The 16356-nt window shown below is 51.9% G+C and overlaps 1 protein-coding gene across 13 annotated transcripts in view; it reads right to left on the reverse strand.

The window, feature by feature from the left end:
- Window positions 1-16356, reverse strand: part of LRP5 (LDL receptor related protein 5) — a 109153-nt gene that overhangs the window by 22895 nt on the left and 69902 nt on the right. For all 13 annotated transcript variants that reach the window (XR_007478613.1, XR_007478614.1, XR_007478611.1 and 10 more), the window contains exons 9-13: window positions 14713-15002; window positions 11865-12091; window positions 10418-10602; window positions 5556-5879; window positions 3798-3997 (exon numbers count right to left, since the gene is read on the reverse strand). Coding sequence is in view for 8 of the 13 variants with exons in the window: in XM_004278038.4 (XP_004278086.1) it covers window positions 3798-3997; window positions 5556-5879; window positions 10418-10602; window positions 11865-12091; window positions 14713-15002 (1226 nt within the window). In the remaining 5 variants the exon portion in view is untranslated. The remainder of the gene's footprint in view (window positions 1-3797; window positions 3998-5555; window positions 5880-10417; window positions 10603-11864; window positions 12092-14712; window positions 15003-16356) is intronic.

A 16356-nucleotide genomic window follows, 5' to 3' on the forward strand; every position in this document is an offset into this window, starting at 1 on the left:
CTCTAGGTCCATCCACCTCACTACAAATAACTCAATTTCGTTTCTTTTTATGGCTGAGTAATATTCCATTGTATATATGTGCCACATCTTCCTTATCCATTCGTCTGTCGATGGACACTTAGGTTGCTTCCATGTCCTGGCTATTGTAAATAGAGCTGCAATGAACACTGTGGTACATGACGCCTTCTGAATTATGGTTTTCTCAGGGTATATGCCCAGTAGTGGGATTGCTGGGTCACATGGTAGTTCTGTTTTTAGTTTTTTAAGGAAACTCCATACTGTTCTCCAGAGTGAAGGCCCTCAAATCTTATTGTTTTTTAAATTTAGGATGCCAGGACAATAGGTGTCCAGCACAGAGGTCCACCTCTCATAGCCTCTTCCCTGAGGGAGACAGGCCAGGGGTTCAAGGCCAGGTGAGGGTGCAGGGCTGCCCCGCAGCGCATACCAGGAGCCCAGGGGCAGCGCGTGCCCCTCGCGGGGTCTGTTTTCCCCCTCACACTCCCTGCGGGTCTCCACCCCGAGCCCCTCCCGGGAGCGCTGCTGGGCTCCATGCCGTCTACTGCCTCTCAGGGATGAGCCCTGGCTTTCGGAGCCACCGACAGAGAATCCCTTTAAAGGGGACCTTGTTTCATGAACTGATGCAGGAGAAGGAGAGTGCCCAGAGCTTCCCTCACGTCCCTCACAGGCTAGAGGCCAATTCCCTGGTGGATCTGGTCCCCCTGGGTTCTCAGGTGACCTGACCTGGTGCAAAGGGGCTTCCCAAGCTCCTGGGCTGCTGCCACCAACAGTTTGGATGAAAAGTTCCTCCTCTGAGAAGGGAATCATCTTTAGATGATGTTCTGATCACAGCTCATTGCAGACCCTCTTAATATACCTCTTTTCAGCAGTCAATAAAACAAGAAGTCTCCTGGTGGTCAAGAGGGGCCTTGCAGCTAAAAAGAAGCCCCCCTCCCCAGGCCCAGCCTCTTGGACTCAGCTGGAGAGGAACCACCCGCCCCCAAACACACACACAGCAGCCTCTGGTCCAGCCCTGCTGGGCAGCTGGAAGCACGTCACTCGCATCTCTGCAGGTAACAACACCCCCACCCCCAGGAGCTGTGGGCCCTAGGAGCCAGGCGTCGACTCCAGCCGGCACATTCCTTTCCCAAGAGCCACAGAGCTCTCTGGCCAAAGACCACAGCCCAGTGCAGCCGACGGCCTGGGAGTAAAGCAAGATTCCAGCTAGCCCTGGCCAGAGCCAGGCTCCCTGCGGAGGGTGGGTGTGTGGGAGCCGGGCACACGTTCATCGGAACAACCAGCTGAGAAAAAAGTGCGTGCTGTAACAACACACCACCCACGTCCCACCCCAGGCACACGGGAACGAGGAGGTAAACTCTACACGGCCGGCCGGTTTTATAAAACCCAAACTCCAATTTTACCATGAGGAACAGCACCAAGGCCGGTGCAAAAAATCTTAGCAGAATCCGATTCAATGTCACAATCCACACCCCGCCCCCTCCCCAGTACAAAGTGGTACTTAACCCAGTGGGAAAGTCTGCAGCAACAGCTCACAGGCGGACGCAACCCCAGCGTCCACTGATGGATGGACGGATAAGCAAAATGTCTTCTATACAGACAATGGAGTGTTATTCAGTCGTACAGAGGAAGAAAATTCTGATACCTCCTATGATGTGGATGAACCTTGAGGACACTGTGCTAAGTGAAATAGGCCAGTCACAAAAGGACAAATACTGGGTAATTCTACTTATATAAAGGACTTAGTGCTGTCAAATGCATAGAGACAGAAGGCAGGAGGGTGGGCGCCAGGGACTGGGGGGATGCGGGGGATGGAGAGTTAGGGTTTAATGGGGACAGAGTTTCCTCTGGAGATGGATGGTGGTGACGGGTGTACAACAGTATCAATGTACTTAATGCCATGGAGCTGCACACTTAAAAATGGTTAAAATGGCCCATTTTATGTAACGTAGATTTACCACAATAAAAGAATCAAAAATTAAATAGAAAAACGACAGCCAAGTAGATGATAATTAAGAATACCATCCTTGGAGGTGGGGTGGCACCTCTAATAATCAAAGCCACCAGAGGGTGGAGTTTAGCAAGAGACACAGGAAGGGAAATGAATATTTTCCAGATTAAGTGTTCTTAGAAGGGCTTTTTCTTCAAAGTCTTCCCCCACTCCTGCTGGACACCATACAAGAATGCAAAAGGACGCCTCTCCAGGGGACTTTAAGGTAATTTGTGCCCCAGCAACTTTCTCAGCAGGAAGCCATGGTCCACCAATTAACACTCCCTGTTCTCCAAAGGACTCAAAGTGACTGTCACCTGCGCCAAGGGTGGGACGAAAGAAATCCATTCCCACCGTTTCCACCAGGCTCTGCTCCCACAGAGATGATAATCACAGCTGCTCGGGCACAGCTGGGGCTTTTAGCATCAACCAAGGACACAGACGTCAAAGGACGACTTGTTAACTTTACATCGTGGGTGGATGAAGTATTTTGTCGAAAGTGAGGCCCAGTCGTACAGGCAGTACTGGCACCCGGTTCAGGGTAGGAAAGAGAAACACCTACGTTACAGACACGAAAATCTTCTGAAAATCTCCACACACGAGCATCTGCATCGCTGTTCTAACAGTATCAAGATTTCACCACGACGACATAAGCTGTCACACTGACCCCTCGATTGAGAAAGAGACCATCGGGTTCGGTAGCTTTTGTGAAAGGAGCCTTTAGAAACTGGCATGACCAGCCGGGCACGTCCTACTGGAATTCTGGCCACAGTTCCCTGTCACATGGCTGGATATGCCGGGTGTGCCCCGAGGCTGCAGTGACAGTGTCCTTCCTGGCACGGGTCACAAACACCTAACACAGAAAAGGAGTCAGTTCTGCTAGACTCACGTCTGGAAAACATGTATTCGTCCCCATGCAGTGATGTATCAGGGACAGTTTGAGCAGAGAGCAGGTTTCGCATTCACTTTGCACAACTGCACCCAGGAGAAACCCTAGGCAAGTGCGGAGCACACAGCAGCACCGCACCAAGCAGGGGCCCACAAACACACATGCCTCCAGCGACCCCCAGCCCCCGGGCACTGGGAGCCACGCCATCCACGCCGGGGTCACAACGATATGTCCCATCTCAGACAACCCTCCTTCCGCGTTCCACAAAAACCCACAAGCTGCAACCTTCCGACCCCCATGTCCTCCGCCAGCTTCAGGTCTTTTCAGCGTCAAGAGCCATATCTGCTGGAGCATTTGTGTACCGAACCATTTACCATTCGAAGGACAGGGCCCCTGTATTGCCAGGTTCCTCTCTTTTTTTTCAGTTTGTCACTGATGGCCTTTTGAGGGCTGCACACCTAACCCCCTTTCCCCCATCAGACCCGTGGTCTGTACTGGGCAATTCTGTACAGTGCAGGGATTTTCAGACACATGTACATTGCATTATAACAGAACTGACTATCCAACTCCCCTGAAATAAAAGATAAATCTAGAATAACCAACATCAACTATCCCTGCACAGAACCACTATGGAAAGGAAAAAAAAACCCCATGGGGTTTGACGCCCACCACTGCTACTTAAACAGCTGCAAAATCCAGTTTCTACACAGAATCACAGTCTAAGGGTCTCACACGGCTCAGCCTTATACCTGGCAATGACATAATCGGAGCCCAATCACTGTTTACCCCAAACTGTGCCCTCTTGGCACCCCCTCTGCTAAGAAAAGGGGGCGGTAGCCTGGGAGCCGCCAGTGCGAGCCCCTCATGGAAGGGCCCCCCGCGCCCCCCCGAAAGCACACTTACCTGGGTCCCGTCGTCCTTGGCTCGTTTGATGTTCTGGCGCCCATCTACCCAGTAGATGAACTTGTCCAGCGGGTCATAGTCGATGGCCTTGACGTTCCTCAGCCCGTGCAGCGGCAGGATGAGGTCTGGGCTGTGCTGGTCATCAGGGATCATTCGGCTGATAGCACACTTCTGGCTGAAGAGCAGGAAGGTGGTGGGTGCTGGAGAGAGGCAAACGGGGGCGGGCGCGCGTCAGCGTCTGGGAGCCCAACAGGGAGTGGGGCAGGGAGGACGGCCTTCCATTTTCTGGTAAAAAGTAGATTTGCGTGCGCACCTACGAGATGTACGTGGAAAAAGGCTGGAAAGACACAAAACTGGTTCTTGGGGGTGGACTACGGGGAATTTTATTCTCCGTGTTACACATCGCTGCTGTTTCCATATTTTATAAGTGTGTGTGTTATTTTAAAACTAGATATCCACTTCTTTTCAGATTATCAAGACTTAAGTCAGAAGGAGGGAAAGGTAGTGAACATCCAACTCCCACCCATAAGTGTGTGTGATGCTCTGGTGACGGTGGGATTCGCCAGGGGCTTCTATGTGCTCCAGGGAATGGCTGAAAACTGTGTGATGTGAACAGTGACACCGGGAGGGGACACTCCTCAGGGCTGTCGGGACCCAGGATGTGTAGAGGCCACCAGCTGCAGCCATGTCAGAGTTACAGCTGGGCCACATGAATCCAAGTCACAGCCCTGGGTCTGCCGGCCTTGGGAGCCAGCACCCGAGTCACATCCCCTCTGGGCAGAGGGTGACCTGCACCTCCGCTTGACCCTTCAAGGTTATGACCCCCAGTGGCAAGGACAACAGGACCAAAGGGAGCCCAAGAGTGGGGAATCCCAGGCTGTGGCCCCAGGCCCATCACATACCAGCCTGGGGCCTCGACCAAGCCCCTTAACCCTTCGAAGCTGTAGGTCCCTCATCCACATAATTGGGCCAAGGAAGCTCAGTCCTCTTAAGGCCCAGGGCTGCGAGAGGCTCACACAATGCCCGGATGACAGAGAGCTTTACAAACTGTCTAGCGCTGCACAGAGGCCGAGTTATAACTAGCTCTCTGCTGATGTCACAGGAGAAAAGCCTGCCAACAGGACACACCTGTTCTCCCTGCAGGCCCACGGGAAAGTCACTCTCAGGCTCTCTGAACCTCGCTTTTCTTAGAATTGAAAGTGAAAAGGCCTACCTCGTTTAGAAGGTCGGTGTGAGGATTACACCGTGGACATGGGGCCACATGCAAGGGGTCAGGGCAGGGACTCTGGAGCCAGCCTGCCTGGATCCAAACCTGGTTCAAGTCTTACCAGCTGTGTGGCCTTGGGTGGGTAACTACACATCTCTGTGCCCAGGGTCCTAGTCTGTGAAATGGGGACAGTGATACTCCCTACCCCATAGGCTGGAGGATTAAGGGCCATAAAAAGCACTTGGAACAATGCCTGGCCCTAGAAGTGGGTGCTCTCCCCCAGGGACTGTTTTTCACATCCAAAGAGCCTCCCATGCGACGTGCCCGCTGAGGGCTTGGACCATCTACTCGTGTCTTGATGAAGCAACAGGTCTTCCACCCAGCCTGAGCCTCCAGGTAACATTAGGCAACATGTGCAGTGCACAACCTGCCCGACTGCCCATGTGCACCAAGGTTTCCCCAGATAAAAAGCTTCTTTCCACCTTAACCGCCAGAGTCAGACTGATGATCTAATGTGGGAGTGAGGGACAGGGGCAGAGCGAGGCACTTACGGCTGCAGTTGCGGCTACTGGGGTCCAGGGTGTAATGTGAGGCACAGCTGCAGCGGCGGCCGCTGGGGACAGCGAGGCACAGCTGCCCACACTGCCCATTGTTGTGCATGCAGTCATTGAGGCCATCCTGGCGGGAGGAGTGGAACACCAGGATGTCCATCACGAAATCCAGGTGGCCCTGGATGAGGGTGCGGTTCCGGCCACTGGTCTTGTCGGCTCGCTCAATGCTGTGCAGGTTCCAGTCTGTCCAGTAGATGTAATCACTGTACTGCGTCAGGCCGAAGGGGTGCGGGAGGTCATCGGCAATCACAACCCGTTCCTGACCTGCGTGGAGACACACGGGTACCGACTCAGCAACGGCACCGCACGGGCGTCCTGTGGCTGAACCAGTTCAACCTGCAGCCTGGCCACTTGCGTCGGGCTCATAAAGCATGTGACCACTTTGGGAAACGAGCAGGGTCCACTGAGGCTGGATGTGCACCTGCCCTGAGCGCAGGCAATTCCCCTCTTGCAGCACAAGAGAAATGCGTGCAGCATCCACCCAAACAACACAGATGAGAATGTGCATGGCAGCAACTATGTGTAACAGCCACAAACAGGAAACAACCCAAATGTCCGTCAGTAGTAGGATGGATTAGGGACTTCCCTGGTGGTCCAGTGATTAAGACTCCGAGCACCCAATGCAGCGGGCCCAGGTTTGATCTCTGGTCAGGGAACTAGATCCCACATGCCGCAACTAAGAGCCCACATGCCACAACTAAAGATCCCGCATACCGCAACTAAGAGATCCCACGTGCCGCAACTAAGACTCAGCACAGCCAAAGTAAAAAAAAAAAAACAAACATAGTAGGATGAATTAAAAAATGGTAGGATCTTTGGGACCTCCCTGGTGGCTCAGTGGTTAAGCATCCACCTGTCAATGCAGGGGACGCAGGTTCGATCCCTGGCCCGGGAGGATCCCACATGCCGCAGAGCAACTAAGCCCGTGCGCCACAACCACTGAGCCTGTGCTCTACAGCCTGCGAGCCACAACTACTGAGCCGGCGTGCCACAACTACTGAAGCCCGCACACCTAGAGCCCATGCTCTGCAACAAGAGAAGCCACCGCAAGGAGAAGCCCACGTACCCCCGCGCGCCGCAACTACAGAAAGCCTACGCGCAGCAACGAAGAGCCAACACAGCCAAAAATAAATAAATAAATAAAATGTAACTTGATAAACTAAAAGAAATAAAATGTAACTTGATAAACTAAAAGAAATAAAATGTAACTTTATAAAATAAAAATTTTTTTTTAAAAAAGGTGGGATCTTCATACAATGGAAATGATAAAAAAGAATAAAATGATAAAATGATAAAAAAGAATAAAAAAGAATAACAACAATGTGGGCGACTTTCACTGAGTGAAAGAATCCTGACGCTGAAGAGCACACTCTGTGCGGCCACAGCGATAGAAAGTTCCAGAGCAGCACAGCTAGCACACACAGATAGAAGTCAGGGCAGCACTGGCCCGAGGCGGCTGGTGAGATTGACTCAAAGCCTCTTGAGGGCTGGAAACTTCTCTACTTCGATCTGCATGGGAGCTACACAGGCTATGCTGATGCCTCTGTGTATGCACAAGTATCTGTATGTAAAAATTCTCCAACTTGACTACTTTTTTTTTTTTTTTTGCGGTACGCGGGCCTCTCACTGTTGTGGCCTCTCCCGTTGCGGAGCACAGGCTCCGGACGCGCAGGCGCAGCGGCCATGGCTCACGGGCCCAGGTGCTCCGCGGCATGTGAGATCTTCCCGGACCGGGGCACGAACCCGTGTCCCCTGCATCGGCAGGCGGACTCTCAACCACTGCGCCACCAGGGAAGCCCCTTGACTACACTTTTGTACTTGACTGTATATATATACGTCAATAAAAATTTAAAATATTGATAAAATAAAACCTTCTGCCTAGCAGTCTACTACAGTGGTTGAAACCAGGTTCTGGAGTCAGCCTGGGCCCCCTCGCTTCTCCCTTGACCAGCATGTGACCTTGGGAAAGCTATGTAAGCTTCTTGACTCTCAGTCTCCCCATCTGAAAAATGGGTATTTTGGGGGGGGCCATGCCGTGTGGCTTGTGGGATCTTAGTTCCCCAACCAGGGATCGAACCCAGGGCCACGGCAGTGAAAGCGCCAAGTTCTAACCACTGGACCGCCAGGTAAGTCCCAAAATGGTTATTCGTAAGAGTGCCCTCATGGGTATCCATAATAATTAAATGTAATAAATTATGATAAAAAAACAATGAGGTTTGTGATATAATTGTGATAAATATTCAATGAGATCATGCATGTAGAATGGTCAAAATGCCGGCACAAATTAAGTGCTTGATAAAAACTACGTGCAGAAGAACATTCCCCCTCTCCCTCAAAAGAGGTCATCCTAATCTCCAGGATTTCTGAATATAGTACCTTACACGGCAAACGGGGCTTTGCAGGTGTGACTAAATTAAGGATTTTGAAATGGGGACACGATCCTGGATTATCCCAGTGCACCCAGTGCAAACACTAGCGTCCTTATAAGAGGGAGCAGGACAGTGAGAGAGAGGCTGGTGGAGGCTATACAGCTGGCTTTGAAGATGGAGGAAGGGCCACAAGTCAAGGATGCAGCCAGCCCCCAGATGATGGAAAAGGCAATGGATTCTCCTCTAGAGCCTCCAGATGGAAGGTAGTCCTGCCCACACCTTGCTTTCATTTGGGAACACTGGTGCCATTCTCTCGCCAGCAGCAGAGGGCTTGTGAAACGAACCAGGGTCTGATCACGTGACCCACCGAGCAGTTACACGCAGAGCACACACCTGTGTGCACCTGCTGGGACTACTGCGGCAACACGCAGGCTCAGGGCCGCATGAGGGAGGGAGAGCAGGTGCAGGGCCCGGTGACACTCGACAAGTTCTGTCCCTCCACCTGGGCATGGGTTTCTAAGTCTTCACTTGTCAAAGTGTGTGTGTTGTATGAATGCCTCACGTATGCTCTATTTCACAGTAAAAACGGTACCAGTGAAAACATGTTGGCGACCTGGGGACATGCTCCTCCTGTACAGGAGTGGGAGAAAGCCAAATGAAAATCATATGTGGCACGATTTGAAATAATGTTTTCAAAATGATTTTTAAAAAGGAAAAAAGTGAAAAAAATCTTCAGAGATGAACAGTTAAAAATATTTGCTTAAAAAAATCAATCAAAAAAAATTTTGAGACTGGAAAGAGATATGCCAACAGATGAATATACATTATTACTGACTGGTGAAATAATGGATAATTAAAATTTTTCTTCCTGTTTTTCTGCATTTTTAGAAATTTTCTAAGCTGATCATTTTATCATTAGAAAGAAGATAGTTCTGAAATAAAGGTGCTCCCTGACTGCCTGTCGCACACACGCTGCCCGCCCCCACTCCACCCCGGGCCCTGGACTGGGACTCGCAGTGGACTTTTCCAACAACAACGATCATTAACTAAACACTCAGAGGGCAGTGACTGTGCTCCAGACTTGATGAGAAGTGCCTTCAGTTAATTCTCACAGTAGCAGCTGTAGGAGGAAGGGACCATCGGCATTAGAGAACCGAGGCACAGAAAGGTTAAGTCACCTGGCTCAAGTCACACAGCAAGTGGCAAGGCCAAGAATGCAACCAGGATGGCGGGGCCCCAGGTTCACGCTCCATGCCCACTCGCGCCACGCCAGGCAACATTCCCACCTTTCCCTTGCCCGGGGCCTCCCCTGTTATTAACCAAGTGCTCCCTACACATCTACGCCATTCAGTGGGAATACGGCTGAAAACGGCCTGACTGGACGCACACGACCACCCTCAATCTGCAGAGTCGAGGGGGTTTCCAGGGTTGTTGCTGCTTTTCCTCCCAGTGTGTCTTTACTCTGGGGTAATCAGGGAGCTTGATTATTTCGGGCAACCACAGCTGTGCTGTGACTGGTTTCCCACCTGGCACCAGCCTCTTGTAATTCCCTGTGGGGCTGGGGGTGGCAGTCTCAAAGACACATTCAAGCCTTGCTCTTGGCCTCATACACCAGGACAGTCAGCATGCAGGGTGGGTGCAGCCCGCCGCAAGCAGAAACCAGGCCACTGAGCTTCTAGTCCTGGCTCTGCTCACACAGTACCTGGGGACAAGCCGTTCGGCCCACCTATGCCTCAGTTTCCTCATCTGTAAAATGGGCACAACCACACCCACCACAGGTGGCGGCAGCAGCAGTGATTAGGAAGGAAGCCAAATTCTCTCGGTCGCACAGGGCAGCCCCGTCATGTGGTATCACCCAGGAGAGCTAATATAAGCACCCCCTGCAAGAAGTCCAGAGTCATGTGATTTCTAGGCTCAAGTACTGCCCTCACTGTTGGGTGGCTTGGAGCGAGGGTTTTTTTGTCTTTAACCTAATCCCAGGTGTTGAGTGGTCCCAGAACAATGCCTAGCGCCCAGTAGGTATTCAGGGTCAGATGGGGCTGTAGCACGTGGCCGTGGGGTCTGAGTGGCACTCTGTGACCTTACACAAGTCCCACGACCTCCGTGGGCCTCAGTTTCGCCATCAACGAAAACCTACGCTATGTGGTGTAGGGTCAAATTAGAATCCTGGCACGGGGTTGGCCGGGACCCGGCTCTCAGCTGATGTGTAGGGAACAGCTGTCACTGGGGTCTCTATTGACACATCTACAGCGACAGCACCAGGGGCGGAAAGGGACAACCCTCAGGAGGGGGCGAGGCTGGGTCAGCACCCGGGGCGTGGCCGCACCTCCTGTGGGGCTCGGGCCTGGCGGGCCCAGGGGCACAGCGCCATGGGGGCTGAGCCAACGCCCAGGGCAGGGACGCCCCCTGGCGGCAGGACGCACCGGCCCTCACCCAGCATGTTGGATGACTCAATCATGTTGGTGTCCAGGTCCGTCCAGTAGAGACGCTGGTCGGCGTAGTCGATGGTGAGGTCGTTGGCCCGGCCCACCTTGTCCACCAGCGTCACGCAGTTGGTCCCGTCCATGAAGGCCCGCACGATCCTGGGCTTGCCGCCCCACTCGGTCCAGTAGATGTAGCTGGAAGACATGGGAGCAGGGCGGGGCAGGCTCAGGCACGGCCACCCTCACGGCAGGGCAGGGGGCACACCTGCCGCCATCTCCTCGGCTGTGCCGATGGCATCCCTGCAGGAAGCAGGGAAGAGGTGAGACCCTCGGAGGCCCCTCCACCCCACCATCCCTCTGGGAGCAGTCACGGAGCTACATGCTGCCTCCTGGGGTCCCACAGCAGCCCGCCTGCAAGCTAAGCCCTGATATTCCCATTCGGGTGCACAGACAGGGTGACCGTGCAACACGACATCCAGGCTGGGACACCTGTGTCAGGGACAAACGCTAACTAAGCTGGACAGGATGCCAGGGTGACCAGGACGGGCAGGAAGCACGTGGGCAAATCGGGGCGTACAGTCTCCTCTCTTTAAAGAAGGTAGAAAACAAGACGCTGAGGCCAACAGGCATCGTAGGGTCAGGACTCGAACTCAGCTCTGCCGTCTCCACCAACGGGTCCTCCCTCCTCTCTCTTCAGCAGTGGCTCCGGGGAAGGAATCCCCATTCCAGAATTGTGTATGTTTTACTGGTTCTTTCGCTAAAACCTGGACCTTTCTTTTTGTTCTGCCGAAATCTTCCCTTCCCTGAAAGAGCACGTGGCAGGCAGGGTTTGGAGCGCTCCCTACACACCACTGATGCTTTATGGGTTGAGCACTGAGCGCAGAGGAAAACTCCACCCTGGCCTCTCTGGCCCCAGGGCAGGGCCCCCAGGCTGCCTGACACATAAAAGCATGTGCCCTGCAAGCTTGCTAGGTGGGTTTTAAACCGCCGCTAAGTGGCCAGCAAGAAGCAGGAGGGGAGAAGCCCAGGACAGGAGCCTAGAAAGGACTGCATGGGACTTCCTGGCCCAGCCCTGCTCTAACCAGTTATGTGACCTTCAGTAAATCACTGAGCTTCTCTGAGCCTCAGTTTCTGCATCTGTCAAATCACCCACCCCTTGCAGGGCCCCTGGATGCCCAGATGAGATGACCCCTCTGGGAGTGCCCCATGCGGTGCCTGATACAGAGGCTTCCCTTCCTGCCTGCTGCTCTGGGCCCCAGTGTCTCCTCTATGAAATGAACCAGATGACCTCCAAGGGTCCCGCCGGCGCCGGCCACCTCAAAGCTAGCAGCGGTCGTTACTGCTCCAACCGCAGAGCGCCAGGTGGGCAGCCGTCTGCCGCGGCCTCAGGTCATCAACGCACTGGCTGGTGTAGAGAGGTGACGGGGACACGCCTGCTGGACAAAAATGGTCCTTACCCTTTGGTGGGGTCCAGGGCCAGCGACCTCGGGTTGTCCAGATCCCTCCACACAAGGACCTGCCGGAACTGCCCGTCCAGCCGGGCCACTTCGATCCTATTGGTCCCGGTGTCCGCCCAGTAGAGGTTCTTGCCCATCCAGTCGACGGCCATGCCTTCCGGGTAGTCGAGGCCAAACTCGATCACGTGCTCCACGGAGCTCCCGTTCATGAAGGCCCGGCTGATGGTCTGGGAGCAGGTGAGGAGGAAAGGGACACGGTTAGAAACCAGAGTTTCTGCGGATGTCTCCTGGAGCAACTACTGATCACACCCGGGACCAAATCACCAACATTCGAGGTTTTATTCTTTTTATTTTATATTTTATTTTAAGTTTTTCCCAACATTTGAGTTTTTGAAGGAACATTTGAAAAGCAGCAAAATACAACCTTTTTAGAAGAAACAATTTGGTAATACATATAAAATATATACTTCATTTAAAAATATGTAAAAATATTTTATATAATAGTATATAATTATAAAAATATATCATTATATATAAGCTATATTATATATATATATAGGTATCATGACCCTTCAAAATAGTTGTAACCTTAAAAAAAAAAATCACTGTATCCTTTCACCCAGTAATCTTCCTCCTGAAACTTTATCCATAGGAATGAAAACACAGAAGAGGCTTTACCCACAGAGATGCCTGTCACTGTGGTATCATTTGGAGTCGGAAAAAACTGGAAGAACATTTAAAATAAGGGAACGGGGCTTCCCTGGTGGCACAGTGGTTGAGAGTCCGCCTACCGATGCAGGGGACACGGGTTCGTGCCCCGGTCTGGGAAGATCCCACGTGCTGCGGAGTGGCTGGGCCTGTGAGCCATGGCCGCTGAGCCTGCGCGTCCGGAGCCTGTGCTCCGCAGCGGGAGAGGCCACAGCAGTGAGAGGCCCGCGTACCGCAAAATAAGAAAAATAAATAAAATAAGGGAACGGTTAAGTATGATAAGGAATATACGTGCACTGGAATATTTTACACGTTTAAAGAATTATGTTAAAGAGTTTGTAACAGGCTGATAAAATACCTGTTATAATGGGATGTGGAAAAAACCAGGATACAGAATTCTACGTAGCATATGATTGTGATTATGAGAAATACTAACATAGGGGAAAACTCAAAGGAAATGCAGTAAAATGACATCAATGGCTGACTTGGGATGGTGGGGATGTAGGTGTTTTTATTTTCTTCTTTGTACTTTTCTGTATAATATACTTTTCTCTCTTTCTACGATGAACCCTGTGACTCTTAAAATCAGAAAAATCTTTAAGAGCCATGTAATACCAACAGTAGAATAAAAGATAGGCGATTAAACTGTTTGAGTTGTCCGGTGCTTTAGAACAGGGGTCAGCAGACCTTCTCTGTAAATATTTCAGGTGTCACAGGACATGTGGATCCGTCACAACCCAGTGGCACAAAAGCAGGTGCAGACGATCCATGAGCAAGTGGGCACCAGTGTGACCCAATAAAACTTTATTGACAAAACACAGAGGCCACGGACCAGTATGCCAAACCCTGCTTTAGAAGATGAAAGAGGCTTTCCTGTATTCATCCAGGATGTTTATGTTAGCACCCGGAACAAAGAAAGAGCTTGCTAAGTAAGTGGGTGCTCGTGAGGGAGTGGGTGGGGTGAATCGAAAAATACACGGACACACAATCACTCTAGAAATGGCCACCTGTGTGTCCACTGGACCTGCTCATTGTAATCATTCGTGCTTATTTATTAACACAGGTTCACTAATGTTCTAATGGTGTGGATCGAGTTACAATAAATATTATAGTTCTTTTATTTTTTTAAATTTTTAAAATTTATTTATTTTTTTGGCAGCACTGTGTAGCTTGTGGGATCTTAGTTCCCCGACCAAGGATCGAACCTGTGCCCCCTGCAGTGGAAGTGTGCAGTCCTAACCACCGGACCACCAGGGAATTCCCTATAGTTCTTTAAAAAAAAAAACCCAAACTTTTTCTACAAGGGAATACTCCTCAGCCATAAAAAAGAATGAAATGTTGCCATCTGCAACAACATGGATGGACTGGGAGGGCATTATGCTAAGTGCAATAATTCAGACAGAGAAAAACAAATACTGTACGATATCACTTATATGTGCAACCCTAAAAAATACAACAAACTAGTGAATACAACAAAAAAGAAGCAGATTCACAGATACAGTGGTTACCAGTGGGGAGAGGGAAAGGGGAGGGGCAACGTCACGGTAGGAGAGTAAGAGGTACAAACTATTAGGTATAAGATAAGCTACAAGGATATATTGTACAACACGGGGAATGTAGCCAGTATTTTATAATAACTATAAATGGAGTATAGCCTTTAAAAATTGTGACTCACTCTATTGTGCACCTGTAACTTATACTGTACAGCAAGTAAACTTCAATTTTAACAAACCATTAAAAAAACAAGGGACTTCCCTGGTGGCGCAGTGGATGGGACTCCATGTTCCCAACACTGGGGGCCCGGGTTCAATCCCTGGTTGGGGAACTAGATCCCACATGCATGCCGCAACTTGGAGTTCGTATGCCACAACTAAGGAGCCCGCATGCCGCAACTAGGAGTTCATATGCCACAACTAAGGAGCCCACGTGCCGCAACTAAGGAGCCCATGTGCCACAACTGGGGAGCCCGTGAGCTGCAGCTGAGGCGCCGCCTGCCGCAACTAAGACCCCACACAACCAAATAAATAAATTTTTTTTTTAAAAAAAAGGAAGAAAACCTTTTTTCAGCCTCTGAGGCGATACCATCACCAGGTAGGTATTCACGGGAAAGGTGCACAGGGAGGACGCCCAGCTGCCGTACCTTTAGGCTGACGTCAGTCCAGTAGATGTGATGGTTGGACACGTCAAAATCCAGGGCAGAGGCCTCCTTGACACCCGTGAGCGGGATGGCCACGTCGTTGTTATTGGTGTCCAGGGAGATCCTGTGGATGGCGGCCCGGCTGGTGAACACGAGGAAGGCCTCGGGGACGATGCAGGTCTTCATGTCACTCAGAAGCTCCAGGCCGATGGGGCAGCCGCACTTGGCGGCGCGGGGCGTGAAGAAGCACAGGTGGCTGCAGCCCCCATTCCTGTCTGCACACGGGTTGGTCCCTGGACGGAAAGACACAGGCTCTAGACGCCAGAGGCCCAGCAAAGAGGGGGTGGGCAGTGGCTCCACGGTTGTACGAGGCTTCATTTCTGCCAGACGTCACACAGGGACAGCAGGTGGGTGGATGGAAACCCAGGGCCTCCCCAGGCACGGGGAAGGCACGTAACAACGGCTGGCTCTGGGCCCAGGGCATCTCCGCACTTGGACTCCTCCATCCTCATGGCGACCTGGGGACAATCGCACCCCCTGCCGCCCCCACCCCGCCGGGCCTGGACTCCCGGCCTGCTGACCGGGCCGCAGCCCGAGACGCCACCCAGACAGTTCCTCCTCCCGTTTCCGGCACTCTCGGTGCCCTCGAACTCAGATGCACCCAGGACGGCCAAAGGCGCCTCTTTCTTATTGTAGCAGACTGTACTTAGCATTCGTGTATTTTTGGCCAGGCCGTTAGTCTCACTCATCTGCTGCAGTGCTGTTAAAATTGGCTTTAATTTAGTGTTAAGTATTTCAGCTAGAAAAAGAATCCTCTCCCCCATCTTTCCCAGTAAATCCCTACATGAGAGAGAGGGAAAGAGGGAGGGAGGGGTCCAATTTCTCAACTTTAAATCACACCCAATGGATATATCATGTTTCTTATCTCTAGGGTTTTCTTTTTTATTTTTCAGACACTCACTAACCGGGGGACCTCACGTTCCACAGTGGATGAGGAACGTGTTTTCAAAGGCGCTGGTAAACTAAGTGTGTTGATTCCATCGCCTTGTCTCAGGAGTGCAGGTTGTGACTAAAGGCCTCTCCCAGAGACCAAGATGCACTAGATCCCCCCAGGGTCTCCGCCCACGGCCTCACCTCCAGGCCTTTGCTCAGCTGTCCCTTCTGCCGGGCAAACCCTGACCCCCACCTGCTCCCTAACTTCCAAGCTCAAGTGCCCTCCCTCATATTCTAACACCTCAACTGTAGTCACCAGCCTGGCAGCAGAGCTAACTAAGGGGTGTCTCACCCACTAGACTTAAGGGCAAGCACTGGGGCCTCTCTGGTCCTTCCTCCCTCCCTCCCACCAGCAAAGCGTTGCTGAGTGTCTCTGATGTGTAGGTGCAGTGTTAGGTGCAGGGCCCCAGCTGGGGACAGGGTCCCTGCCGCCACAGAGCCCACAGTCCCGTCCCCCCATCTGTCCTCCCACCACAGCTGGACACCACTGTCCCCAGTGTAGCCTGTCGACCTGCACTGGGAATCATATTTATAAAGAGGCAAATCCTTGTGTTAAGGGGGCTTTCTACAGATCCTGGTGTGTGCTTGAGGGTCCAGCCTGTCACACTGGACAACAATCACAGCTCAGCCCAGCCACGAGGTCAAGGCAGACCC

Source organism: Orcinus orca, chromosome 8, assembly GCF_937001465.1.
Source record: "Orcinus orca chromosome 8, mOrcOrc1.1, whole genome shotgun sequence".
NCBI classification, from domain to species: Eukaryota; Metazoa; Chordata; class Mammalia; order Artiodactyla; family Delphinidae; genus Orcinus; species Orcinus orca.